We start from the raw sequence: 27,864 nt of genomic DNA, 5'->3' as shown, positions 1-27,864 counted from the left end.
GAGTTTGAAAGGCTCTTTAATAGCAACCGAATGGTAATTACATGGTCGGATGAGGTCCTCACTCTCAGGGGAGGGAGGAGGGAGCAGAGGTGGACAGGGTGCAGTATAGGATTTACACTGTTTGAAGCATCTAACGAAGGGCAACAGTTTTTGGCAACCCAATTCACAGTTTTGTAATTTACAAGAGATTTCTTTGAAAGGAAATAGGAAGGCAAAGAAAGCACACATACCCTACCGGCAACACTTCTTGCCTAAAAAAAAAAAAAAAACAACAACCAAAAAACAAAAACCCAACAACTATTCCTTGCTTTTGCTTCTTGTGTAGATGACTAAATTTTGCTCTCATGCTCAAATTAAGACTGGATCACGGATAGTGAAGATCTGCCCTAGCATTGAAGATTTACTTCCTCCTCTTCAGAGCTGACATTTGTACTGTGCACTACTCTTTTCTTTATCTGCCTAGGTGTCAGAAGGGGCTTAGTAAAAAATGAAACTTGAGAAACAAAACAAAACAGAAAAACAGGGAAAGGCAGTTTACAAAGAACAGACTGTCAGCTTTCTGTCTGGTATCAAACAACTTGAATACAGCTCTAAGTAAATTAAAACATTTATTTTTATGTGGCCTGGCATCTACTTTTAATCGCTTGTGCCTATTCAGCCTCGTAGTGCTTTAAATGGGGTTTCTAACATGAAATGCTCATGGGTACTATATTTTTGTAATCCAGATTTAAATAAAAATATAAAAGACAACATATTATTTAACAATTTGCCCAGTGAGCAGAAGCTATAGATATTTTACCATGGACACCCATTGCCATGGACACCACAGGCTACCAGCATTCTGGCAGGTTTCAGAATTACTCTCTATAAAATCTAAAAGACTTCAGCTTCTTGTGTCATACCTGTTATCACTAAACTGGGAGAAGTGACTGGGTCTTTATGAAAAAGGATCAGTTTTTAATTCAAAGAAATTTTAGGCTTCTCCGAAGACTGGGTGATCAGCAATGGCATCTCTTTGGAGCTAACACCCACTGCAGGGGAGAGGGGTCTGTGATCGCTTAAGCATTAATTGTGCTCTTTCTACAACCTTGAAGCACAGTGAGGAGGTTGGCCCTGCCCTCTGGCCTGAGGGGGCACTTCTGCTTCCTCCCCGCTGCCAAGGACACCCAAGTTTGCTTTGTGATTTAGCTGCCGGGTGCCTGGAGCCCCTCTCAGATCTGCCTGCATTTGGGAAAGACTGGCTTCTCAGGCTGGCAGCTGGTTTTACTGAAGGAAAGAGCCCCACCAGATGAGCAGGGTCCCTGCTGGTCTCCTTGGCTGGGGGGCACTTTTAAAGTGGCAAAGCCATGCCAACACAAGGCATTGCCTCTCAACATACGGTCAGTTCCTTTGAGGAAAGCAGGCCCCCAGTGAGACAGCCGTGAAAATGAAAACAGTTTTCCTGAGGCTCAGGTGGTAACTGTCAGACCCCAACTCTCCCATTCTCCCTTATTCATCTCCTCCCACCCCAAGTTAAGTCCTGCCTATTCCTTCATGCCTCTCTGTAAGAAATCAGATCTGTTCATACCAGTTTCCCAACTTGTGAATTTTAACATGCAAAGCCTATTCCTAAAATATAAATTCCAATGACACTTGGGACCACAGCTCCCCTAGGTCCATGTACATTGTGCTCTTATGAAACAGAAACAATATTCAGAAATATATTGTGCTAGAGACGGTTTCTGTTTATACATGAAAGATGACAACAACTATAAAGGAGAGAAGTTTTCGTTAAAGTACACTGGAAACCTAATTCTGGCACCAGGACACAAGGAGGATCCCTACATAAGAGACTTTTCACGCTCTGCCTGTGGAAAAACAAATTGCACCATGTGCTGCTTTGGGCCTGGGAGACAAGAGTGGACACCTGAGTGCAGGTGAATCCATAGTGGTGACAGGCACTACACGGGGTCTCACCTCCCTCCCTGGCTCTGTACTTCACTCTGATTCCTTGACATCTGCTCGATATGGTGATCAGGCTGCGGAAACCAGGCAGCCATAAGAACAATGTCTCTAGGATTCACTCAAACCCAGGATCACGGTTTTGTAATGTTATCAAGGCATGATTTTGGATTTCAGAGCTGGCCCAGTGAACAACAAGCAATCAAGCATTCCTTTCTCTTTCTTTCTCTCTCTCACATATACACACACACTCTTTCTTTCTCTCTCACTTTACTTTCACTGTCACTTTCTCTCTACTGGATAACAGGCCAAAAGTACTGGCACTCATCTTTCACTTTCTTCCAGCTATTCTTCCTACACATCTCTCACTCTCTGTAAGTTAAACATACACCACTTCCAAAGCCCCAGTCTGCCACAGCACAAAGAAAAGCCATGTCTCCACAGGCAGAGCATGTACAGCTGAGATAAGTCCTCTGGGGCCTCACCTTTCCCTTTCCTCTAAGGAAGAGAATTTCATCAGCCCCATGAGATCGAGCCCTCAGGGGCTTGGGCACTCACAGACCAACATGTTCTAAGGTAGTGCGGGGGTCAGCATCCTAAAGGCAGCACCTTGGCAAGATCCCACATGTATTTTCTTCTCGAATCCCTAAAAGTTTCCTTGACTGTTGCTCCTTATTCACACACACACATAAGGCAGGCACAGAAGGGCAGTGTTTACAGCTAGAAGGGCAAATGCCCCTTGTTCACAGACCAGTTAGACTTGTCAAGGTCACACAATCCTTGGCCGACTTGAACTAGAACCCAGGTGTCTCTCCTGCGTCCAAGGTCAACACTCCTCCTCCCACACCGCTGCCACCTCCTGGTGAGTAAATGTGTAAGTCTGTGAAGGGTCAGGGATGTGTTTCACCATGGAACCATTTCCATAACAGAAACCACAGGCTGCCAGGCTCACTGACTGCAGCTTTGCACCATGCACAGCCCTGCTTAGAGCAGCCACAGCACAGGAAGAAGTGAGTGTGTGGGCAAGTGTGTGAGCGCGAGAAGGGATGTGTACACATTCAGAAAAAGGAAGTCTTAGAAGAAACAATTCGATCTGCTAATGCTGTTTGGGATTTTGCTATGGAAATTAAGTAACATACAGACATGTTCTCTGTCTCCTACCCCTGGTGCAAAACAAAGCCCAGAATTCTCATCAGCCCACAGAATGGCCGAGTCTATCTCCACTCAATTTTTATAAACAGAGAACATTAACATGATAATACCAACATGTATTTGGTCAAAGTCTAAACACTTTTTTGATAAAATACATTTTATGTTAATGTCCATTCCATTTCCAAACATACGTAAATTTAGATTTTAAGCTTCAACGTATAAAATTTCAGTTTACCTTCCAATGGAGCAAGCTAGTGAAGCTTCCTCATTTCACTTGCAGAAGTCATTCTTGCAGCTTACTGCATTAAAGTGGAGGTTACGAAACCTGGGCGACACCTGTGTAATATACAGCTCACAATCACCTTTGCTCATGAATGGAGCCAATCAGAACACAGGCAGGGCTGCAAAGGGCTGCTCACCCCAATGGATGAAACACTAAATTGTGTTTTACTAATAGGCTACTTGGAAGGAAATTCATTTTACTTGAAATTAACCTTTAGTATGACTTTTCAAGAAAAGAACACAAAGTGGGTACTGAAGCACAGATGGAAATCACTGTACTAGTATTTTACCCGATGACTTAAAACTGGAGTACGCTGTTTTACCAAGAGCAGCCGAACTCCTCACAGCACCAATCAATTAAACAGAAAATGTCGAGACAATCAGGTTTACACCGACATGCCTGGAAGATATACAAGACTCCCATAAGTTCTGTGGCCTCTGCTGCTACTGCTTGTTTTTAATTCAAAACTTTCACAACCTAACAGGCACATGTGTGACTGTTTAAACGTACCCACCCCAGATGCTAGGTTTAATCTAGTGTTGTAAAGGAGGCATTCCGCATCCTAGGTTAACTAAAACCAGGGATGCAGAAGGGTCCAGGAATAATTCCATGTTAGCATTACAAAGGATGTCCCCAGTAAGTAATTGTTGGCTAAATGATAACAGCAGTATTTCCAGTTATTACAGAAGTTGTTTCTGTGAGTTGTCTGAGTATCTTGATTATTAAAACGTTCCCTTTTAACCAAGCTAACCCACGATTAAAAGATTCCTAACTTCATGTCCCTTTACAAATACAGCACAATTAAGTCCCTCGAAATATGTGATTAAATTTTTAAATAAATTACACAATGGAATCCTTTTTTTGACTTTTTTTTTTAAATAAAAGACTTAAAAAGTAAAGAAGGATTCTATCATATTTTTAAAAACTTTTAATCCTGGTTTACTTTTCTAACAAATTTATCTATGGCTTCAAAGTTTAAGTGGCACTTGAATTCTGGATGTTTTCATGATTTAACAAGTGGCCATCTCATTAGAAAGAGAGAAGGTAAAATGTTTCATTTTATACGTGGGACGGCTTATAAACAGCTTTAAAAATCAATAAATTATATCTTTCACCCCATCTATATTTTCCACTATAGACTTTAAAAGTGGCTTTGGAATTAGCATGTTTTGAAACAGTCGAACAAGCAAGTAACATTTACACCTAACCACGAACCAGTCGCTACATACCCAGGTAACTCAGTAATGGCAAAACACTTAAAGGCTTCTGGGCCTCTCTTACCCTCTTAGTCCAAAGCTAAGTGATTATCCTTTCCTGCCCTTGTATTTGCACTTGTGCAGTTTAATGACTAGATATTAAAATTCATGCTTTATAAGCAAAACCTTTCACTTACGGACACTTAAAAAGTACATAAAAAGTGCAGACTGCATTTCTTCTCTGCCATGCTTTCCCTCAGTAAGGTCACCTGTAAGGACTCAAAACATATCCTTAATACATTCAGAGTTCTCTACATTCGAGTCAGCGAATGTTAATTCTCCAACATAAACTCAAGAGAATAGTCAGCCACAAAACGGACTCTAAATTCAAAATGGCAAAGGCTACCAAGACAACTCCATAGAAACCCCACTGAAGCGGGAGTGAAATTCAGGTCACTTCTGAGCAAAGCTCATCACAGATATTTTGTGGTCGTTAAAAAGGTATTTCATTTTAATTTGGATGCTGGGAGCCAGATGTCCTATTTCGAAGTGCTAATGCAAAATGCTAACCCAGGAGGGGCAGTGACCCCACCTAGGTTACTGTGGGGCTCACTCTCCTTCTCAGGGGAGCCCCCAGATTTACTGCTGGCTGACCCCCATCTGGGGGTGGTCCGCCTCTGGCTCCTCTTCTTCCACGTCAGCACTGTACTCTTCAAACGCATCGTCATCTGCATCCGGAAGCCCCAGTAACTACAGGGAGAGAACAAGAGAAAAGCAGCTGTGAGCGCCAAATGGCCCACAGGCAGGAAGACAACCAAAGGCATCGGATCCACGTTAAACAGTACTTAACCCAGCAGCTGCAGACTTCCCCGTCAACCACCCCTACAATGATTTTCATAAACTTGTTAGACGGAAATGTCAATCTTTCAATGGATTAGTGCCCAAAGGGCTAGGTTTTACTGGGGAGCCTGGAGAGTCTCTATTTTTAAGTATCAAAATGTGGCACCACATATGCACAGAGAGCTAGCTATGTGCCCACACACACATCTGGGATGTCAGCAGTAGTATGAAATGAACTGTGCTCACTGTCCCACCAAGATGTCAAAAACTGATTCTGTATTTTCTGTCCTAAAAACATACGGTGCTATTATTTATTGGTGCTATTATTTATAACACATTTCTAAAAATGTAGAGACAACTAAAATGTTCAACAGCAAAATGGTTATGGTGTTATTGAAATGGAATCTTATATATCCACTCAAAATGGCATTTTTGAATGACTTGATGACATTAAAAAGATGCACATAAGTGTTAAAAAAGCATGACAAAATTGCACTTTTATTATGATAGAGTTTTTTTTTTTTTTTTTTTTTTGAGAGGGAGTCTCGCTCTGTTGCCAGGTTGGAGTGCAGTGGCGCAATCTCGGCTAACTGCAACCTCTAATTCCTGGGTTCAAGCAATTATCCTGCCTCAGCCTCCTGAGTAGCTGGGACTACAGACGCGCACCACCACGCCCAGCTAATTTTTGTATTTTTAGGAGAGACAGGGTTTCACCATGTTGGCCTGGGTGGTCTCGATCTTCTGACCTTGTGATCTGCCTGCCTCAGCCTCCCAAAGTGCTGGGATTACAGGCGTGAGCCACCATGCCTGACCCAGAGTTTCCTTATATATGTGTGTATGTATATATATTTATATATTTTTAATAGAGACAGGGTCTCAGTATGTTGCCCAAGCAGGTCTACAACACCTGGACTCAAGCAATCCTCCTGCCTTGGCCTCCCAAAGTGCTGGGATTACAAGCATGAGCCACCACACCTGACCCGGAGTTCTTAAAATTTATACACATATGCATAGAAAAAAGACTTCAGTAAAATACACCCCAATTTTAAGGTTTTTTTAAGATTGTGAGATTATGGGTAATTTTTTCCTTTTTATCTTTTTGTATTTTCCAATTGCTGTATAATTATGTGGGACGTTCAAAATAAACATTGTTTTTTAAAGCACTGGCTGGTCTTTGGTTAGAAACCAAGTGCCATTTGCTAGGCCTGATCAGTATGAACACCACCCCCTGGTGCAGGCAAGAAGCCACAACCCTAGCTGTCGGACCTGCCTGTGATAACCAGGCTTCTGTCTCCTGGTGCCTTCATGAGATCTACAGTCTGTTTGTGGCCCAAGGACTTCTTACATAGGGGTGTCCAGGGCCATCAATTTCAAGCACCTTCACTGAGTGGCCCTAATGATCTAAACACTAACTGCATCAAGACAGTAAAAAGAAGACTGACCATTCTGTTCAACTGCATTGCCTCCCTGGTGTCCTGCCACCCCCTTCCTCTCACTCCCTCCCACGGCTGAAATGGGGAAAGAGAAACAGAGTCCTGATGAAAATAATGCCTTCACTCTGAAGTTCTCCAGCTGCAGCTCTCCCAGGTCTCCCAGCACCCTATGAACACATTCAGGACAAAATCATCTGCTAGGCATTGTTGGTCACACTCTGCCTGTGGCTTGCCAAGGCATACACAGTCAACTGCAGACACACGCTCACCCCTTAGAGCTGGGCATGCCACAGCTGCCTCAGAGACTCTGCGGATGTAGAGGGGAAGGGCAGGAAGAGCACTCTCAGCTCCCCGGAGAGGGTGCTCCAATCTTGAGTGTGCTTGGGAGAAGCAAGTCTCTTTTTCCGGCTCCTGTCTCCCTTCCAGATTTTAGTAAATGGAATAAAAAACCAAGTTTGCCTCTAAAGAGAGAAAAGATGACTAGTCGTAAGGCACGTCGATGACTACACTTGGTGGTCAATTTTTTATTTGGAGAGCTGCTCGATGACATAGCAAGGTGAAAGTGTCAATAAGTGGTAACATTTAAATAGCTGGTAAAATATAAACACTATTGCCACCACCAGGAACTCCAAAATTACCTAAACACCTAAACAATATATATAATTGTTCATTGTATTGAAGGGATGTCACTAAAGAGAAATGACCAGTTGGTTCCCTCTCACTTAACAGACCTGACAGGGAGTGGCTGCCTGGAGTTTCAGGATTCTGAGGCCCCGTGGAAAACACTGTGGTCAACTAGCAATGGCTGTCCTGCATGAAAAGGGCGCAGCTGAGGTGTGCATCTGCATATTTGCCATCTTTATCCAAAAGAGATGTACCATGGGCGATTCTGTTCCATAACATCCCTAGGTGATTCATACTGACCCAAACCATAGGTAGCACTCAACACCCTCCCTCTCTTCAGCTTAGGGTACCTTATTGAAAAAGACCCAGGAAACCAAGCACATAGCCATGACCACCTCTCTTCTGCAGTTCCTTTTTCCAGCTCCCTACCTTACCTCAGATGAAACCAGCACATCTACTGACAGGTCCCCAGGCTGGAAGTTTTCTGACTGCTCTTTCAAGAGCTGCTCACTCACTGCCCTTCTGGAGAGGGGAGAGGAGAGGCAGTTCTCTGTGGCCTTCTGGACTTTTGAAGCACCTTAGTGTAGGGTCTACAGATTTATTGAGAGGGTGTGTGGAAAAAGACACTGGCACTAGAGTCCAGAGGCCAGAGCTCTAGTTAGCTGGAGAACTCTGCCAAGTCACCACCTTGCTGAGCCTCAGTGTCCTTCTCTGTAAAGCACCATGATACCTGCTCTATCTCACAGAGTAACTATGGAGATGACATGAGATTGAAGGCAGCCATGATCTGCAAACTATGGAGCCTTATGTAACTACATGTGATGTGATGTGATGTGATGTGATGTGATGTGATGTGATGTGATGTGATGTAATCTAGCTATATTATCTCTAAGGAGCTAGGGAAACTGGGAGTGGCCAAGAGAGTCACTCCTTATCTATAAGAAACACGTGAGCCTATGGCCTATCCCAGGGAACATGGGTCGTTATAGGGGATTAAAATCGGCCCTGAGTTCTGGGTTAAATGAATGTTGCCAGGTGGAGGTCATTAGCGGGAGGGTGTTGAGTGAAAATCCTATATACACTGCACACTGATTGCAGGAGGTTGCAGTTTTCCTGCCCAGCCCACCACCACGGGACCACGTGGTTCTTCTGTCCAGCCTGTCGCCACTGGACTGCATGTAAGGCGATTCTCCTGCCCAGCCCCTGCTGCTGGACTCTCTCCCCTGTATGTCAGTACAGTAAAACCCCGTGTCTTGTTTGCTGGCTCTGGGTCTCTTCTTCGGCCTCTTGAACCTGGTGCCTTCCCTACTGAGGTTAAAGGGGGTTTAGGCCAGGCACGGTGGCTCACATCTGTAATCCCAGCACTTTGGGAGGCCGAGGCAGGAGGATCACTTGAGGACAGGAGTTCGAGACCAGCCTAGCCAACATGGTGAAACACCATCTCTACTAAAAATATGAAAATTAGCTGGGCATGGTGGCGTGTGCCTGTAGTCCCAGCTACTCGGGAGGCAGAGGTGAGAGAATCGCTTGAACCAGGAAGACAGAGGTTGCAGTGAGCCAAGATCGTGCCATTGCACTCCAGCCTGGGTGACACAACAAGACTCCGTCTAAAAAAATAAAATAAAATAAAATAAAATAAAATAAGAAGGGGGTTTGGCACAGCAAATGCACTGTCTTAAGCAGAATTACACACATTAACTCCTTTGCTCCTCATAATAACCTTGTGTTGGACACTTTTATTGCCCCCCTTTTACAGATAAGACCTTAAGAGGTTGAGTAACTTGCCCAGAGTCACCCAGTAAGTGGCAGAGCCAGGATTCAATTCAAACCTGGGTGATCTGACAGCAGACTTCACATCCCTACCCACCAGGCCACCCAGGAGACTCCCATTCAGCTGTTAATGCGGTTCCTATTAGCTGGAGGTTTCAATGTTTTCCGCTGGGGAATAAATCTTTTTTAAAAATGCAGTATGAAATGCTAATGTCTAAATTTGTGAGGAGGGACAATTTGGAAGCATGGATAGAAAGCACCAGAAATAGACTGCCTGGAATTCTAAGGGACATATCTTACAGATATGTAGTAATCTAGCATCCTCACCTCTATGCTTAATCCCACCTATGGTGGGCAAGTCTAAATTTAACTTCTGGATCCCAATTTTCAACAGTCAAGAAGAGACAGGCGTACACACAGACTGGGAAGAATTCTGGAGCCCTGGCTTTTACTGCAACCACACATTCTCATACCGAAAAGGTGAGCCAAAAAATGAAAGTGACTGGTATATTTAAATTATTCCTGACAGTTATAATCATTTATTCCTATTTCAGTGAATTTTTTTTCAGCTGACTGGGAAAATAGCTTATGCTCACTCTGGACAAGAGAGTTAGCATTTCCAGGGTCTCACTGTCCACAAAGCTTCCTGTGAGCTATCGGTGATCACATAAGCACTGCTCGGGCCCATCTATCCAAACAGGTTGCACCAGAAAGGCAGAGCTGCCAACTCTGGAGAATTCAGTTCCTCAGACCCAAGAGAGTATCTGTTATCTGTAGGGCCGACTACAGGTCTTTTGGATAATAGTGTAAACTATGTGAGGCCATACTGAGGTGGCATTTAGCAGCTACTGTCTCTGGAGGGGGCACTCAGCACAGTGGGCTAGAAGGTCTTCATAAAGGAAGGGGAGGTGGTGTCTGTACCCTGGAGAGCACGGCCAATCAACCATGGCTTTTGTGCATCGAGCAAGTGCCCTGTGGCTTCAGAGATCCTTGTATGTACCTTCCAGGGACTCCCCTTAGGCAGTCTCTCTTCTCCTTCACTATGTGTAGGTGTGGATAACGTGCTCAGCAATCTACCTCAAACGCAGATGATGACTCAACAGGTCTCAAGTGGGACCCAGTTCTGCATGTCTAACACACTCCCAGGTGATGGGAACACTGTTAGTCCAAGAGCCAAGGGTGGTAGGACTCTAAAGCATTTGGGAAATGTGGCACCATTTATCTTCATGACCATGATGCTGGCGGTATGGAGAAACCCCTGGTGGGGTCCTGGTCTGTCAGTCAGTCTTCTTGACCCTAAGGAAAAAAGGGTGGCAAGATGGATGTAGCACAATGGGCAGGAGGAGGCACTCTCTTACCTTTTGAGGCCATCATACTTTCTAAAAAAGAGAATGGTTTGAATGTTCATAACATGAGTGAGAAAAAAAAAAAAGGAAAAAAGAAAAAAAAGATAAACTGTCAATATTCAATGTTTATTATGAAACCCACGTGTGTGCATAATCTTTTCTCATCAGACTTTCCCTGATCCACCCAGGCAGCTTCTCACAGGTGGATTCTTTCTCTTTTCCAGGCTCTTGACCAGACTCCATGAGTAGAGGCAAGAATTGGACTTTTTCTGGGACACAGGATTTTCCTGTGGGATTTAAGCCGCAGCTCTCCAGCCACTTGTGGCAAACTGAAAATATCAATCTTGCTTATGCCAGTGAACCAGAATTAGGGGGATTTTTCTGGCAGAAATGTCTCTCATTCTTGAGAGAAGAAACGCAGAGTCACACAGCAAGCCCAGGAGAGGACTCGGGCCAACTGAGTGAGAATCTACAAGGACCACAGGACCCAACTCCAGGCCGGGCCATGGAAGCAACAACAACCAGACAGCACACAAAACTGCAAGAGCAATAGGGGACTCAGGACCCTAATGTCCACAGCGTTGGTAAGGAGAAGAACACACTCGAGGAAGCAATAGTTCCTTGTTAAGCCCATAACACTTTGAGAGAATTCGAAAGGGCAAAGATAAGTCTAGTTTCACTGCTAAATTGGAAATAGTAGGCTATTTCTTCTCTTGTAAACTGTTTTCTACCCAGCAGTAAGTCTGTCAGTTGACACTAAATATAAAACATGAAAAGATGGTGGGGAAAACTGAACGGCATGATCACCATTATTTAGGTCCATAACCATTGTTTCATTCTCCAGCTCAATCGTGTATGACCAGCAACTGTCAATGGAGGGTCACTTAAGAAAAATGCAAGGTTCTGACGATTATCCAACTCACACTTACCAAAGTGATTGATGGGGGTTTCTGAAACCACTACAAGTAGCAGTACCTGCTCGTGGATGCCAACAACAGCCTGCCTGGCATTGTCATTTGCATACATGTGCCATTTGGATACGACATGCCAGTAGCAAGAAAAAATAGGTAAAACTCATACCTCTCTGAGCAATCAACATTAGCAAGTAGGAGGTCACTGGAGTGGAGTAGAATGTGGGTCACTCGAGGGAAGGTGGCCGGCTGCATCCACAGTCATTTACCCATCCAATAAACATTTCCTAATACCTGTTAGGAGCCAGAAACTGAGACTAAATTTAGCAGAGTGTCTGGGTTTTGACAATCCTTTGGGTTCTCAGTCTGACTTCAAAGTTCCCCATGAATCCACAAGACAGCTAAATCAGTATTGCCCCCATTTTAAAGCTGGGGACACTGAGGCCAAGTGTACCTGTTAGAGGCCACACAGCATGGGAGCAAAACAGGGCAGAGCCGATCTACCTTCCACCACATGGAGCCATTTCTAAGGAAACGGAGCTGAAGCAGCCAAGATGGACACTTCCTGGACGTCCTGCTGGGCCAGCCCTGCCCCTGCTCTGAGCATGTCTAGGTCCGGCTATTCTTCAGTCCCACCTCCTCATGAAGCCACTGCCTGGCTTTGTTCCTCAATGAGCCTGCTCACACTGATACTCCTAGCCCTTCGAATACGCTGGAAGCCACAGTTTCATTAAAAAAAATATGTTCTGATAATGTGATCATAGAAAACTTAGAAAATGTGGAAAAGAAGAAAATAAAAAATCATCCATAACCCTGAGTGCTTTGGCCACGTGCCCCTCTGGGAGGACAGGTGCATCCACTGGTCCTCTATGGAGTCCTAGCCTCTAGCACAGTGAGTCGTGTGGATCAGGTACTCAGTGAATGCTTGTAATTTTACCAAAACCAATGTTGATAAACTTTTGACTTACCCTTCTAATGCCTTTTCATGTTGAAATCACTTAGCAAATTGTTTTCTCTCTCCACCAATAATCTAAGGCTCCCCCCAACGGTAACCTGCTCACTTCTCCACAGTATTTTGTCTAGTATCCTCATCCTATCCACATCATATTAACATTGACTTAGTGCCTACCGTGGATAACGCACTGCACTGAGTACCCAACAAAAACTCCATTAATCTTCACTGCAACCCTAAGGGAACTATCATCATTAATTTTCTAATTTTACAAATGAACTGAGAAACAGAGAGGTTAAGTAACTTGTCTAAGGTCACACAGCCAGCAAGTGGTAGAACTGAGACTTAAATCCGGGTAGCCTGACAACAGACCTTGGGTTCTTCATGACTGTAGTACCTGTTCCCTCATAATCGGGTTAAGAGATGACAAGCAACCCCCTGCAGAACATGCTCACAGAAATAGCTCTCCCAAGAACCAGTAGAGTGCAGTAGGCAGAGCAGGAGACTGCTCTAAGATGAAGGCAAAAACACTCCTCCTGGGGCTGGCCCACGATAAACAAAAAAGCAGCTACATGGATTGATCAGATTCCCATGTATTTTCAGGGAAATGATGTGCTGGTTTTACCCACTTGATAACCTGTAGCATTTGGGTAAGCGTTTCAACAAATACGTTCAACTGTGATGACAGCAACAAAACCCCTACCTATGTCTTATTTTTAACAAACCTCCCTTACGTAAAACAAACAGATAAATGGTGCCATTGGGAAGCAGTGCTCTATTTGGTGGAGGTGGAGAGTGTCGAAGTTTCTCCAGGGATCTCTGTGGTCCTTTATTCCGGTTTGTGACGCTCCCTCTCATCCAGTCTGGGGCGCATCCTGACTGGGAGAAACTTGAGGCCTTCAGCACTTCATCTTTACCAGTCCGGGAAGGTGCCTCCCACCAGCCTTGCCCTCAGGGGCAAACCGGCCCTGCCAGAGGGCGGCCCAGCCCATAAACCTCCTCACCAAAGGGCATGCTGTGCCACGTCAAGGCCTCCTCACCTGGGGAGCCACATCCCTGCCCACAAGGTAAAGTTCCACTTCAGAAAGGAAACCTGGAAGCCCAGCAACAGCACACCAAAGCTGTGGGCCCACGTGACACATCTCAGCGCCACCTGAAAGAACTTCCTCAACCAACCCAACTGCTTTCAGCTGCACATCCGGATTTCTTTTGGACCGCATTTGTTTCCTCATTTAACGTGGCTAGCCTGGTTGCCAAAATACAACCAGAACCTTGGTAAAGAAAAACAGCACAGTGACTCCCGGCTGGAGCTCCCCTTCCCAGGTGAGCCAGTTCTGCAGGGAGGGGAGGCTGCCTGCCACCACAGACAACACCCACAAACACCAGCTGGCGGCAAGTCAATGAGTCAGCCCCTGTGAGGAAACCTGCTGCAAAGCGAACCTCAGTTGCTAACAGGTATTCTTCTGGTTAAAATTTACAGGAATCCATTTCTTTTTAATTTTGCCTAATGTCATCTCCCTTCTTCGATGTCTAACAGGCATTTAAAACACTGACATGTCCAAAACTGAGCTCTGACATTACCAACCCCAAACTCCCCACCACCCGCCCCCGCAGCCTTCCCCATCTCAGTAAATGACTAGGCCATTCCCTTCACTGCTTGGGCAAGAAACTCAGGGTCAGCCTTCTCTCCCTTTTTCCCACATCCCACTTCTGATCCACCAGCAAGTCCAGCTGGGTCTACTCTCAAGGTATCTCCAGAATCCAACCCCTCACCCCGCCTCTGCCGTGACCGTCCCAGTCCAGGCCACCACCATCTCTCACCTGGATGACAGCAATGGCCTCCTCAATGGCCTCTCTGTCCCTCCCCTAACACAGCCTATTCTCAACACAGTCATCAGAGGGAGGCTTTCAAGATGTGAAGTCAGGTCACATCCCTCTTCTGCCTAACCCCTTGGGGGGCTCCCCATCACTCCAGAGTAAGAGCCCATGTCCTTCTGTGACTCCTGGAATTCCTCCAGCTCACCTCTCTCTAATTCCTTCAGCCACACTGGCTGCTCCTGCTCCCCGGACACAGGTGTTGTCCAACCCCGAGGCCTTCATACCTGCTGCTCTCTCTACTGAAAATGCTATTCCCCTAGATTTTCTCATGGCCCACTCTGTAGTCCAAGTTTTTCCTCAAATGTTACCTTCTCAGCAAAGTCTTCCCTGGTTCCCCACTCAAAAATTCCAGGACCCCTGACACTTTTTACCCCGTTCCCTGATTTCTTTCCTTTCTCTTTGGCACTTAATTACTAGCATCATTTCACGACATTAAGTGTGTCCTTGTCTATCCTGTCTCCCCCCACTGGAGCACAGGCTCTGTGAGATCTAAGCTTCTCATGCTTTAGTTCCAGTGCCAGGAACAATGCAGTACACAGTGCCATGTACCCAGTGGGTACCCAAAACATATTTATTGAATGAATGAATGTGGGACAGACTGGTACTTTTAAGTCAAGTATCTATTTTGAATGTGCCAAACTGGCTTAGAAAATTAACAAACAAAAAAGGGATTTCAGTGGTTTTTGTCACTCTATTTGATTTCTACCATTTGCTTAAGCAAACCAGAGTGACAAAAGCCACTGAAATCTCATTTCTTATAATGGTGCACAAAGTGACTGGGTCCAACTCTTTCATTGAGAATGACTAAAAAAAGCTGAATTAAATATGAAAAATACCTTCTTAAATATAAAGTATTAACCAGGAGAGGTAAGCCAAACATAAAAAGCTGCTTTTGTCCTGGGGGCGTTTGCTGACCTGGAAGCAGCAGCTAGAAACTTCACTGCTTTCTCAGGCTACTCTAACAGTTTTCCAAAGTAGCAGACTATATACCATCCCCACTTGAAGCTGGGCCCCCAGAGGCCCACACCCTCAGAACGAGGAGGAGGCACAGGAGGCCAGACCCGTATCCTGCCTTCTCACCCCCGGGAGCCATCAGAGAACCACAAGACTTAAACTGTGCTAAGGTGTCTCAAACTAATAGGCCCCCAAGTCCTGACGGAAGCAAACAGAAATCCTCTCTGGAGTAAGGTACTGTCATCTCAGGCCTCACTTTATTCCTACATGTAAACTTTCAAATACAATAACTAGCACACAAAGATAATCCCACACACAGAGAAACAAGATACCAGGTTTGAGAACTAGCAGAAACAAAAGAAGACCAAACAGACTTACAAAATGAAATATCATCAGACACAGTCTACTATGCAACCAAGCTTCCTATGTTCAAAGAAACAGAAGACAAGCTTGAAAAACGCAGCAGAGAAGGAGACAGCATTAAAACAGATTTGAAAAATAAATAGAAATTCTAGCAAATACCACTGAACATGTGCAGTATTTACAGTGAGCAGGGAATCGAACTTAGGGGAAACACTGAGACACTGGTGATGGGACTTTATCTTCCAATGAAGATAAAGGGAAGTAGGTAATCTTCAAAATAGAAGTGAGCATTCATTTTAAAGGTTTATCAGCTAGAATGTAAACAGACTGTCAGCTAGCCACAGAAATACACATTCCTAAATCCCAAAAGGGGAAAACAAAGCAACAGTAGCTCATAACAGAGACTTTTTAAAAATAGAAAAGAATAGAGCCAGTATCCAGTTTCATCCTTTTCCATACCCACAAACGTGGAGGTATTAATATAACCTGTATACAGCTTCCCAGCAATCCCCAAATATACGCCCCACTATTATAAAAGAACCTCCATCGGGCTTGCAAGTGCCATGGTGCCAAGTCTCCTGGAGGAGAACAGGAATACTCAGTTGTCTCATAAAGGATCTGTTTGCTTCCCCCCCCCCATCAGGGATTCTCAACTCAAGTGATGCTAGAAATAACCATCATCCCTGCAGCAAACAGCTGTGTCACATCCCGTCCCCCTCCTCCCGCCCTCGGCCTCCCTATACTGGCTGCTATCTCTAAGCCACAGGACAGACAAGAGAAAAACAATTAGTCATCCCAGGTTTTGCCCACCTTCCCCACCGCCCCTGTTATTCTAAACACAATCACCATAGAAAACAAGCTGTGGTGAGAAGCCAAGCAGGCACCTACAGGTCTGAAAGACTTGAAGACTTTTTCCAGGACTTCGTGGAGCGTCTTCTTGCCGCAGGAGGAGATGTAATCCTGTGCTAGCTGCAAGAAAGGCAGGCAGTCCTCGCTCTCACTCCACACGTGCTGCGTGCCCACGGGCGACGGAAGGAGAAAACAAAGACACACAGTCACTACACTCAGTGTGAAGTTCAGAAAAGCCAAGCAGATTTTCTTAATAACATCAATTTGAAGAAGGCCTCCATTCTACAGTAAAATTCATACATGCGTTCTTGATTTGTTTGCGTTGAAAGGGAAGAAAAACTGTCTAATCTATAGAAGCCCCCGAGCTTTTGGTCCATACCTCACCTGCTCTGTTCGTCATCAGATCTGCTCCTACACAGTAAAGAGGGCAGTGGGTGGCCATTCCTCACCAATGATTTCCACTGTTCACCTTGTGCAGGCTAAGGGCGGTTTTCAGACATGGGGAAGGAGAAACCAGAGCCTTTGCCTTCAAAATCCTTAACTTTGCTTTCAGCTATGGCTGAAAGATTAATTAAGCATAGTTTGTAAGCATTAACTTGGAACAAGACATTCTTTACCCAGATCGGCCTGTGAGTGGGCGTGGTGGTAAATTTACTTCCAAATGCAAATAACTTAAGAGAAGCCACCAAGTCACCACTATGTCACTGGAAAACAAAGGCTTTCTGAAAACTTCCCTTCCCTAAAATGCTTTAAGAGGACATCATACCAAAGCATCATTTCACAATCTAACACATACTAAGAGGAGATTGGTTTTAGGTTTTTTGTTTCTTTTTCTTTTTCTTTTTAAGACAGGGTTTTGCTCTGTTGCCCAGGCTGGAGTGCAGTGGCATGATCTTAACTCACTGCAACCTCTGCCTCCCAGATTCAAGTGACCCTCCCATCTTGGCCACCCAAGTAGGTGGAACTACAGGTGCGCACCACCACACCTGACTAATTCTTTGTATTTTTGGTAGAGACAGGGTTTCGCCATGTTGCCCAGGCTGGTCTCGATCCACCTGCCTCAGCCTCCCAAATTGCTGGGATTATAGGCGTGAGCCACCATGCCCAGTCTAGGTTTTATTTTTTCTGAAGACTGGGTGAGGCTTTTTTCCATGTGAGGATATCCATTTTAGCACATCTTTAAGACTAGGCAAACCTCTCTCATAAATGTTCAAAGACCTGGAACAAGGCCAAGAAATAGGTTTGAGAATTCTTAATGCAGAATACCCTGCCCTGCATTTCTAAGCAAGTCAGGGACATGGGGCTTCCAGGGTAACATCAGAGTATCTGTCAGGTACCAAGAATCACTCTTTAGGGGGGACGGATCCAGGATGGCTAAACACTGGCAAAAAAAAAAAAAAAAAAAAAAAAAAAAAAAACGTATTGAGGTCTGGGAGAAAGAAAGACATCTGGCAGATAAGAACAAGATGCAGGGGCCAGATAGCAGGATATAAGACTTATGTGGAGACATGGTCCATGCCAAGCACACACTGGCCCCATATCCCTATCACTCAATAAACACAGTTCCTCTCCTTTCTTCTCATTGCAGGGTTTCTGAGAACTAGACCTACAGACTTAAAATACTGCTCAGATCCAAATGAGAATAACTAGGTGCCAATGTACCATCTTTATACCCCAATTATCTGTGTTTCATAGTTGCAAAGGTCCATTTTCGACACACGTTGCTCTCATGCCAGCAGACTTCTCTAGAGGCTTCCCCAACCCAATAAAGACAACGTCTGGGCTCTCTAGCTTTAGCGAACAGCTCAAATGCTCTTCCCTACTAATTAGAGACCCTTAAAGCTGTCAAACCACCACAATGTCATTTATGTAATAGTCTCTTCCATTGTACAAAAGTGTAATAGTACAAAGTACTTGTATATCCATTATGCCAGTTGATTCTTAATCAGTGGAGATTCTGGAAGAACAACAAAAGTTCTACTTAGTAAGTTCTGCTCAGCATCCATTTTCATACTCAAATGTGTAAAAGTTCCAGCTTATTTCAAATTATTATCCAAGTTAAAGAGGGGATTAACATCTACCACCACATTTCGAAAACTTGAAGGCTGTCCTCTGTAGACTTGTGAAGATGACAGAAAGAGTTAAAAGCTGAGTAAGTACCTGGCACAGTGCCTGGCTGGCATGCAGTGAATATTCAGTAAATGGTGGACATAAGTACCTTCTTTCCCCCTTTGCATCTGCAGGAGGATGGGGGAGACAGAGGGGAAGGGGTGGGCTTACCATCTGCCACAAGGCTATGGTCACGCAATGAGTAAATCAGACACCCAATGTGACTCACTGAGAGCACTGCCTGAGGCAACTCAGGTTGCGGTTAAGTCAGAAGCAGGTGCACCTATGACAAGCTTGTAAACCTACTTTGTTAAAAAGTAAGTACATCTGGGCTTTAAATTACAAAGTAAACTTAGAAAAGTATATCACTCAAACAATAACAGAATCATAAACTGCAGTGTAGCCACCACTGCTTGGTAATCAGACAGTATATTTAGCTAAGTGTTTCTAAGGCATTTCTAACCTCATGAAGAGATTGCTCACGCCACAATTTCCATTACTCTCCTTTTAAAGCAATTTAGGACTATATGTTGAAGGAAGACTTAATACCCACGAAAGGGCCTTCTGTCTAAACTTCCTTCATTTGGCTATCTCCACCTATTACCAGTTCTGTTAGGTTTTGGGGTTTAAAAAATGTTGTAACTGAATCCTTGTCCACATGATAGAGTGGCATGGGGTTTGGACTCAGATTCAGGTGTACACGGTCACTTAAAAGACATCATTTACTAAATGCTAGTTGTCTCATATCCATTGTATCTCATAACAAGGAAGTGTTCCATTTAAATTCCTTCCTTTCAAAATGAATCAAGGCAGCCGGCAAGGTATCACGAGATACAAGACAAAATGAACTAAAAATTAAGTCTGTCATGGGGGGGGGGGAAGGACAAAGGGAGGGAAATAAGATCCAAGAGTGAGACCAGGACAAACAGAGCAAGGTATGAGGGCCTGGCTACTTACTACAGATGGGACACAGATTTGCCAGCAAAGCTTTCTAAGTAGCCCATGCAAAGAAAGAGGCACCATCAATCTCACGACGTAGTGTCCACAGATAAAACAGACGTGCTCTTCAGGAAAATTAACAGGCAGGGGGTTGGGGGCAGAGCGGTTATTCTCTTAGGAAGATACAGGGGCCCATTCCAAAACCAAGGGGAGTGGAGAGACCATCTATGGGCAGGGCTGGTGCTCCTGAAAACAGGATTTAGTCCTGTACAAAGACAAATGCACAACTGAAGGCCCGGAGTCCTGTGCCACTGGGCGTGGCCACAGTAACTTCAACTTGGAAAATATTTTAAGCATGTGTAACCAAATACTCATTTTGACCAGGAAAAAAACTATAGCAGGAATCAGAGAACCTCTAGCTCTGAACAATGCAACGCCCTGGCAAACATGAATCTGGGTACGGAAAGTATTGACTTTCCAATAAGGCGGTAGTCAGAGCATCAACAGCCTGCAGGACTCCCTTGGACTAAAGGAGAAATGCCTGGAAAGGCTTCAGGGAGTAGAGGGAAGCGGTTCTCAAGCTTCAGTGTGGATCAGAGTTGCGTGCTGCGGGGGCAGAGTTTAAATTGCAAAGTTAACTGAGAAAAGTGTATCACTCAAACACAATGACAGAATTGCAATGTATCCACCTCTGCTTGGTAATCAGTTTATTTAGCTAATGAACTATTCAGTGAGCTGAGAATATGTATTTCCAACAAATTCCCAGCTGATGCTCATGTGGCTGGTTCTGGGACCACACTTTGAGAACCATGGGCACAGCAGAACTTTGGCTAACTACATATTTGAAGGGGGTTGTGGGTGGTGTGACATTTAAATATCTTTCCGGGAGAACTACAGCAATTGCCATTACTGACTATAGCCAACTCCAAATCTCAGGTTGGCCTGAGCTGCAGTGAAGTGGCTGTCATCGAACCTGGCCTGAGTGGTCTACTCTTTCCTACAGAAAATCCGATAAGCACTTTGATTTGAGTATAGGCCATCTGTGACCCTTCTTCCTGTGAAGTCAGGCCAGAGTTTATCATAAAAGCTTGCCCAGCTTAAGAGAATATAACTATGTCACCAGCAAATAGGAAAATGAGCACCTTCCTGTTTTGTACAATGTAGATCGGAATATCCAGTTTATCAAAAAGTGGTCTCCAGTCATTAAAGTAGTCCAACCCTACAGACATTTTTGGGGGAGCACAATGTGTGCGCCCCTCCTGTTCTAAATCCTGGTGGGTATGCAGCTGGACTTCCCGGTGCTTAAGCAGGGTGGGGGTGGCAGGGGAGGTAAGAACACACTCCTGTGTCTCCTCCCTCTGGGGCCCTTGCTCTGGGACTCACTCTTACTGTAGTACTGAAGTGGGGGTTTTCTGCCACTCGGTACCGAGGGAGTCCATTTTGAATTGGTGTGTCTTAATCCAAAATGGATCCCTGGCCAGGCCTGGTGGCTCACACCTGTAATTCCAACATTGTGGGAGGCCAAGGTGGAAGAGCTGCTTGAGACCAGGAGTTCAAGACCACCTGGTCAACAGAGCAAGACTCCAGTCTCCACAAAAAATAAGAAAAATAGCTGGGTGTGGTGGTGTGCACCTGTAGTCCTGGCTACTTGCCAGGATGAAGCAGCAGGCGGCTTCAGCCCAGGAGTTTGAGGTTACGGTGAGCTCTGATCACACCATTGTACTCCAGCGTGAGCAAGAGTGAGACCCTGTTTCCAAAATAAAATACCAAAACAAAACCCTGATTCTTGTCCTGGAAACAGATGGCAGAAAAAGATAAAAGCCACAATCCACCACACGCCTCCCAACATATTTCTTTTCTCTCTCTTTTTTTTTTTTGAGACGGAGTCTTGCTCTGTCGCCCAGGCTGGAATGCAGTGGTGCGATCTTGGCTCACTGCAACCTCTGCCTCCCGGGATCAAGTGATTCTCCTGACTTAGCCTCCCAAGTAGCTGGGATTACAGGCGCCCACCACCACGCCCAGCTAATTTTTGTATTTTTAGTAGAGACAGGGTTTCGCCAGGTTGGCCAGGCTGGTCTCGAACTCCTGTCCTCAGGTGATCCGCCCGCCTCGGCCTCCCAAAGTGCTGGGATTACAGGTGTGAGCCACTGCACATGGTGGGAAGAGCACAGCTGGCCATACCTAGGACTAGCCCGATCTGTGGGTCAGCCACTGACCCATTTTACCAGTGAGGAAACTGAGGCTCAGAGAGGTTAAGTAACTTGCCTGTGGTCACACAGGGAACAAGGGCAGAGCCAGAATGTCAACGGAGGAGTGTACACCCTTTCAACTACACTCTGTGCACAATGTTTAACCTGAGCCTCGTGTATTCATTTGTAAGTCACAGAAAATAATTACATTTACAGGGGGAATCTAAAGATTTCAGGGGACAACCTGTAAACTGACTCTCATTTAGCAGGGGCCCAATAAGCGATTATGCCCATCCACTTGAGCTTGTATTAACATAACTACTCTCCTCATGACTACCACTCAAAGAATATACAAAGGACCTCTCATTTTCCCAGAAATAACCTCTCTATATGAACAGGCACAGCCATTGTGGAATGGCCTTATGTCTACTGGGCACATCACATGCACAGCTCTTCATTTCATCCCCACACTAATCATGTAATACAGGCATGACTGTCCCTATCTGACAGAGGAGGAAACAGGGTAGAGTTTAAATCAGACAAGAAAGTACTTTCTCTCCACTATACCAGCACATAAGCGGGACTCAATCTCATTTAAATAAGTTCTATTTTCTTTATCCAAATAAGAAGGCTGTTATTTGATCACATAGTTAATAATAAAGATGTGTTCAGACCACAATTGGGGATATATATATATACATACACACACACACACACACACACACCCCTCTACAAACACATGTAAAATTAAATCACAGTCCTGCCATAAATAAAGCCTTTTTCTTTAATAATATCATGATTACTACCTTTGTTTTTGTGCTGAGGAGGGATTAAACTATACAAAATTTTAGAGTCCAACGTGTCTTTGGGCTGACAGGAAAGGCTGGGCAATCTGGGAAATGAATCCCTCCCTCTCTCCCGCAATCATCAGGATCCAGGCCCCCAGATGGGCTGGGCAGTGCTCTTTGCTCGGAGACCTCATTTCTCGTGGCCTAAGACAAGGAAGGAACGCAGCTGGTGCTCCATGCCTAGGAGTGCCCCTCTGTTTATCTGGCATCCAAGTGGCTGCTGACACCCCATTCCAAGCCTACCAAGCCCCGAAGGACCTTCCAAGTTCGCAGAAAGGACTCCTTGGACCCCTCTGACCAGGGCCAGGAGCCCTCCCTTGTCAAACCTGTAGAGCCAGGCAGGGTGGCCATGCCCTTGAATTTCCTCCACACACAGGGCACTAGCAGCTTTGTTTCACCCCAGGCCCTGATCATGGGGCCCACAGAGAGGGGTCCCAGGTAGAGGGACAGTTTGGAAAGGGTCAGCATGGATGGGATGGCCTGTGGAGCGAGATAGAGAAGGAGTGTGCAAGGGACCCAAAATGGAGGAAAAATAAACAGGCATCCTGTTTATTAAACATGGGCCCCTGGAACTACTGGCCTGACCCCACCTGTGGGCTGTTCTGCATGGTGGAGAGGACAGGCCTCTGGGCTCAAGTCCTTGCTCTGTCACTTCTTAGTGGTACAGTCCTGGATGAATCTTTTAAACTCCCTGAGCCTCAGTTTCTTTGCCTATAAAGTGGGAATAATAATATCTACCTCAATGAATTTCTGTGAGGCCCAATAAGAAGCACTCCTTGAACCCAGTCTAGATTGGGTCCCCTGTTGTCACTCCTGTGATGCCATGCATTAAATACAGGGCTATAGTTGAAGTTGCTCTACCACTTATTAACTGTGGAAAAGTTAGTAAAGTTTGCCATGCCTCAGTTTCTTCCTCTGCAAAACAGAGATAATTATACAGATTATATAATTATGTGAGAGTACTAAAGTTAAATGAGTTGGCATATGTAAAGTGCCGAGAGCAGCGTCTGCTACATAGTAAACTGAACATAAGTGATGGCTATTATTATTATTCTTTGAAAATGAATTCTTGACATCTGACATGTCTTTTACACTAGACTATAATTTATTCATCCTTATAGATATGCACTGAGCACCCATCATGTTTGGATGCTGCTCCAAATGCCAAAACACAGTGATAACACAGACAAGGCCTCTGCTCTCATGAAGCTTAGAGTCTAGTGGGGGTGGCAGAAAACCAAAAAGAGAATGCCAAGTCTAACAAGTACTATGGGAAGAATAAAAGAGGGTGAGATCAAAGAACATGTGGTCAGGAAGGTTTCTCTTGGGCCTCAGGAGCATCGAGGAGCCAGCCGTGGAAAGATCTGGGGCAAGAGGGTTCTAGGCAGACAGAACGCAAGTGCCAAGGCCTTGAGGCAGGAACACGCTTGGCACATCTGAGGACCAGCAGGGTCTGTGTGGCAGGAAGGTAGCTCATGTGGGGGCTTGGGGCCAGGGTAAGGGCTTAGGTTTTATTATAAAAGATGGGAAGTCAATTCAGCTGAGGTGGGGGATAGTGGTGACATGATCTGGCTTATATTTTAAATAGATCCAAAATGACTGCTGGGTAGACAGTGGCTTAGAGTCAGTCTCCCCAAGCAGTCATTTTGGATCTATTTAGTACCCCCACTTCAGTACTACAGTAAGAGTGAGGTGGAGGTTATAAGCAAGGAGACAAATTAGGAGATACGATGAAAAACGACAGTGGCTTAGACTATCTAAGCTGCCCCTACTTTAGATACCGTTCTCAAACAACTCTGCTCAGAAGGTACTAATATTATCATCCCGATTTTACAGATGTAGAAAGTATGGCATAGAGGCCAGGCACAGTGGCTCACGCCTATCATCCCAGCACTTTGGGAGGCCAAGGTGGGAGGATCACTTGAGCCCAGGAGTTCGAGACCAGCCTAAGTAACGTAACAAAACCCTGTCTCTACGAAAAATAGAAAAATTAGCTGGGCGTGGGGTGCACGCCTTTAATCCCAGCTACTGGAGCGGCTGACGCACAAGAGTCACTTGAACCCGGGAGGCAGAGGTTGCAGTGATCCGAGATTACGCCACTACACTCCAGCCTGGGCAACAGAGCAAGACTGTCTCAAAAAAAGAAAAAGAAAAAAAAAGTATGGCATAGAGGGGTTAAATAACTTTCCCAAGGCACACAAATATGGGGAGCTGAGGTGCAAACCCAAGTAGTCTGATCTACAGCCTGTGTGCTTAACCACCACACCACACTGCTTCCTAGACAAGTAAAAATTGCCCCAGGAACATGAAGGCAGAGACCCTATTTGTATTCTAGATAGCACTGGCCTGGCACAAAGTAAACCCTCAATAAATGTTTGTTGAATGAATGAATGAATGATGCGGAAATACTTTTGTAAATTGAGAAATGCTCATGTAGACATTCTGATTGCTAAATCCTTCAACTAATAGAAATTCCATTGATCTCACATTTTTGTCTAATGCTTAACACATTTTCCAGGGAAAAAGAAAAGAACTGAGGCAGGATACTTATTAGAGGCAAACAGTAGCTTGACAAACCTGGCCTGGGACAGATTCAAGAGGTCTGGCTAAGAAAACTCCCGAGGTTGGCATCTTGTCCATTAGAGCCTCCAGAACTTGGAGAAAGTTCCATTCTACCCAAGGAATCATCTGCCCACCCCCATCCTCTATCTTTCTATCTATTCTATTTAAATTGTCAGTTTACATGACACTTTCAAGCATTTTTCTCATGCAGATGGGAAAATATTTAAAATATGGGTGGCCTCAAGAGAAAGGCCTGATACAAATAATATAATACTTCTTACTTCTGAACGATGGTTGGATACACATATTCATGGCAAGAGAACAGCCTTTTGTCTTCCTGGCCCACTTACTGTCTTTGGAGTCATTTCTTTGGGTATGGCCTGGGCGGTCCCAGCAGGAAGGCTGTGTGGGCTTCTCCCCAGTGAAATCCAGAACCATGAGCCATTCTTGCCCTGTTTCACACGGTCAGGAGGGAGAAAGGACGCTGGCAGATGAAGGAAGCCCAGAGCTGGAAGGGACCCTAGCCAAACCCTAACATTTTACAGTCAGCTGGATTCTGGTGCCCTTTCCACTGTATCCTGGGGGCTTTCTCACACTTTTGCAATGGAGTGAATCCCTTTTTAATGATCTCCCACTCCTTCCAAAAAGAACACTTATTTACTTACTTTACCTACAGTTAAGATGGGCTTACAGGCATTAATATTATTGTTCAGTTGGCTCTTCTGGAGGTATTCTGATTAGCCCCATTTTACAGGTGGGAAAACCAAGGCTCTTTAAAAAATGAGACAAGCTCTAAATTCTGGGAAACCCCAGGTCTCTAACCCCAAATTTGTGGGGCTCTTGCTGTGTGTCAGGGACTATTCGGTGCGTTACCTATATGAACGCCTGGGTGCTGGCATTATTATACCTATTTTTTTGGATGTGGAAATTGAGCTCAGGGAGGGTATTTGAGCAGTCACAGAGCCAGAACTCAAATCTGGCTGTCACACAAGGCCATCCCTCTTCTGGAGTGCCACTTCTGGAATGCCCAGGTGGATCCCTGCCCTCCTCAGGGGGTGCGTGTGGGCGGAGGGAATGCTTTATTGGCCAGGCATACATAAGCCTTCACCTCTCCAGGACCAACAAAGGCGGTCTTGCAGTCTCCCTAACTCCTTCGCGAACTTCCCGTAGGTGGTCAGGGCGCTCGGCGGCAGGACCACGGCCCAGCTTTGTCTCCCCCACCTGAGGAGCGTGCATCAGGCCGCGCCCCGCACCACCCCACCTCCGCCCACAAGGCCCGCGACCACACGGTCACCCGCGCCCACGGCCGCCTCCATCTTACATTTGGGGATCATTATTTATTCCCCGACCTTGCAAACACTTCATGAGCACCGTGCTCGCCCTACTCCACCCCTCCCACCCCGACTCCCCTGCCCTCCGCATCCCCTTCCTCAACTGCCAGAGCCGGGATCCCAGGTGGGTGCAGGATTCAAAGTGGAAGGTTTGGACACCGCAGTCCCAGTTCCCAGTCCCTCTGAGCCGGGGCTGAGGGGATTCCCCGTCATCTGGAAAAGCCGACGGGCTTCAGCAGGGCCAGGGCCACCGCCTCGGCTGGAGAGAACCCGCCCGGGCCACACACACCTCTCGGGCAGCTCAGAGAGGCAGCGAGGGCAGCGCGGGGGCAGGGGGAGAGGCGTGCCCGCGTGTGCGCGTGAGTGTGCGCGTGTGAGGGTTAGGGTGTGAGCATGAGTGTGTGTGTGTTGGGGTGTATGCGCAGGCGCGCGTGCGTATTAAGATCCGCGGTGTAATTCCGCAAAGGTGGTCCAGGAGATCGGGCATCGCTAGTATGGACAGAGCTTTGTGTCCAAACAGGCAGTGCAAGGACTAACCCGCGAGGGCGGGGAGTGGGGTTCTCCCGGGAGGGGCAATGCGAGGAGCCGAGGCTGGGCACCGGAGGGGAGCCGGATTCCTATCCCGGACGGGACGCCTGGATGTGGGAAGCTCCGGACCTGGGCTCCTGCCGGAGGGTCCGTGCGCCCCAGACCCGGCTGGTCCGACGCGGGTGACACCCACACCCCAGGGATGCTCCATGCCAGGCACCGCGCACGGGCCGCGAGGTCGGGTTCCCGAAACGGCGCCCGCAGCAGCGGGGAGAGGGGTGGCCTTTAGGGGGACGCCACACCTCCCGCCCCGACCCGGCTCCCCGGATCCTCCGGGCGCCTTGCCCGCCGCCCACCGGGCCCCACCCGGGCAGCGGAGCCCGCACCGCCCGGCCCGGGGCTTCCTCGGCGGAGCACGCGGGGCGCGGGGCGCGGGTTACGCCCCCCCACTCTGCGCCCACCGCCGCCCACCGCGCGGGAGCTCGGGCGCGGGGACGCACCGCCGCGTCCACACTCCCGCCGGCTCCGGCGGTCCCTCCCCCAGGCACTCACAAAATTGTCGCCGCAGCCGTTGTCCGGACACAGCACATAGAAGGAGACGCCGGGGTCGGCGTAGAAATCCATCCTGCGCTCGGTCTCCTCGGTGGCGATGAGCTCGAAGGGCGTGTTGGAGCACCATTTCTCCGCAACGTCGGCCAGCTGCTGGAAATCCATCGCGGCCCCGCGCCCGCCTCCCGCCGCCGCCCGCCCTCCCGCTCCTCGGCGCCCTCCTCCCGGGCGGGCAGCGCGGCGCTCGGCTCGGCCTGCGCGGGCTCCTCCGGGGCCGGGCTGGGCCGGCTGGGACTGTTTACATGCGGTGCGGAGTG

General features: G+C 46.5%; 1 protein-coding gene and 1 long non-coding RNA gene across 2 annotated transcripts; both read right to left on the bottom strand.

Moving 5' to 3' along the window:
• Positions 1-27,864, bottom strand: MTURN (maturin, neural progenitor differentiation regulator homolog). The gene is made up of 3 exons (XM_034963868.3): positions 27,551-27,864; positions 16,532-16,654; positions 1-5,322 (listed from the first exon to the last, which is right to left on the bottom strand). The coding sequence occupies exons 1-3, from the start codon at positions 27,710-27,712 to the stop codon at positions 5,212-5,214; spliced, it is 396 nt and encodes a 131-aa protein (XP_034819759.1). The 5' UTR covers positions 27,713-27,864; the 3' UTR covers positions 1-5,211.
• Positions 23,632-27,497, bottom strand: LOC134730670 (uncharacterized). The gene is made up of 2 exons (XR_010112579.1): positions 26,575-27,497; positions 23,632-25,591 (listed from the first exon to the last, which is right to left on the bottom strand). It is a non-coding gene; the product is annotated as an uncharacterized LOC134730670 (long non-coding RNA).

Source organism: Pan paniscus, chromosome 6, assembly GCF_029289425.2.
Source record: "Pan paniscus chromosome 6, NHGRI_mPanPan1-v2.0_pri, whole genome shotgun sequence".
In the NCBI taxonomy this organism is placed as follows: Eukaryota; Metazoa; Chordata; class Mammalia; order Primates; family Hominidae; genus Pan; species Pan paniscus.
Note: the sequence above shows the minus strand (reverse complement) of the source record. Positions and strands in the feature narration are given on the sequence as shown.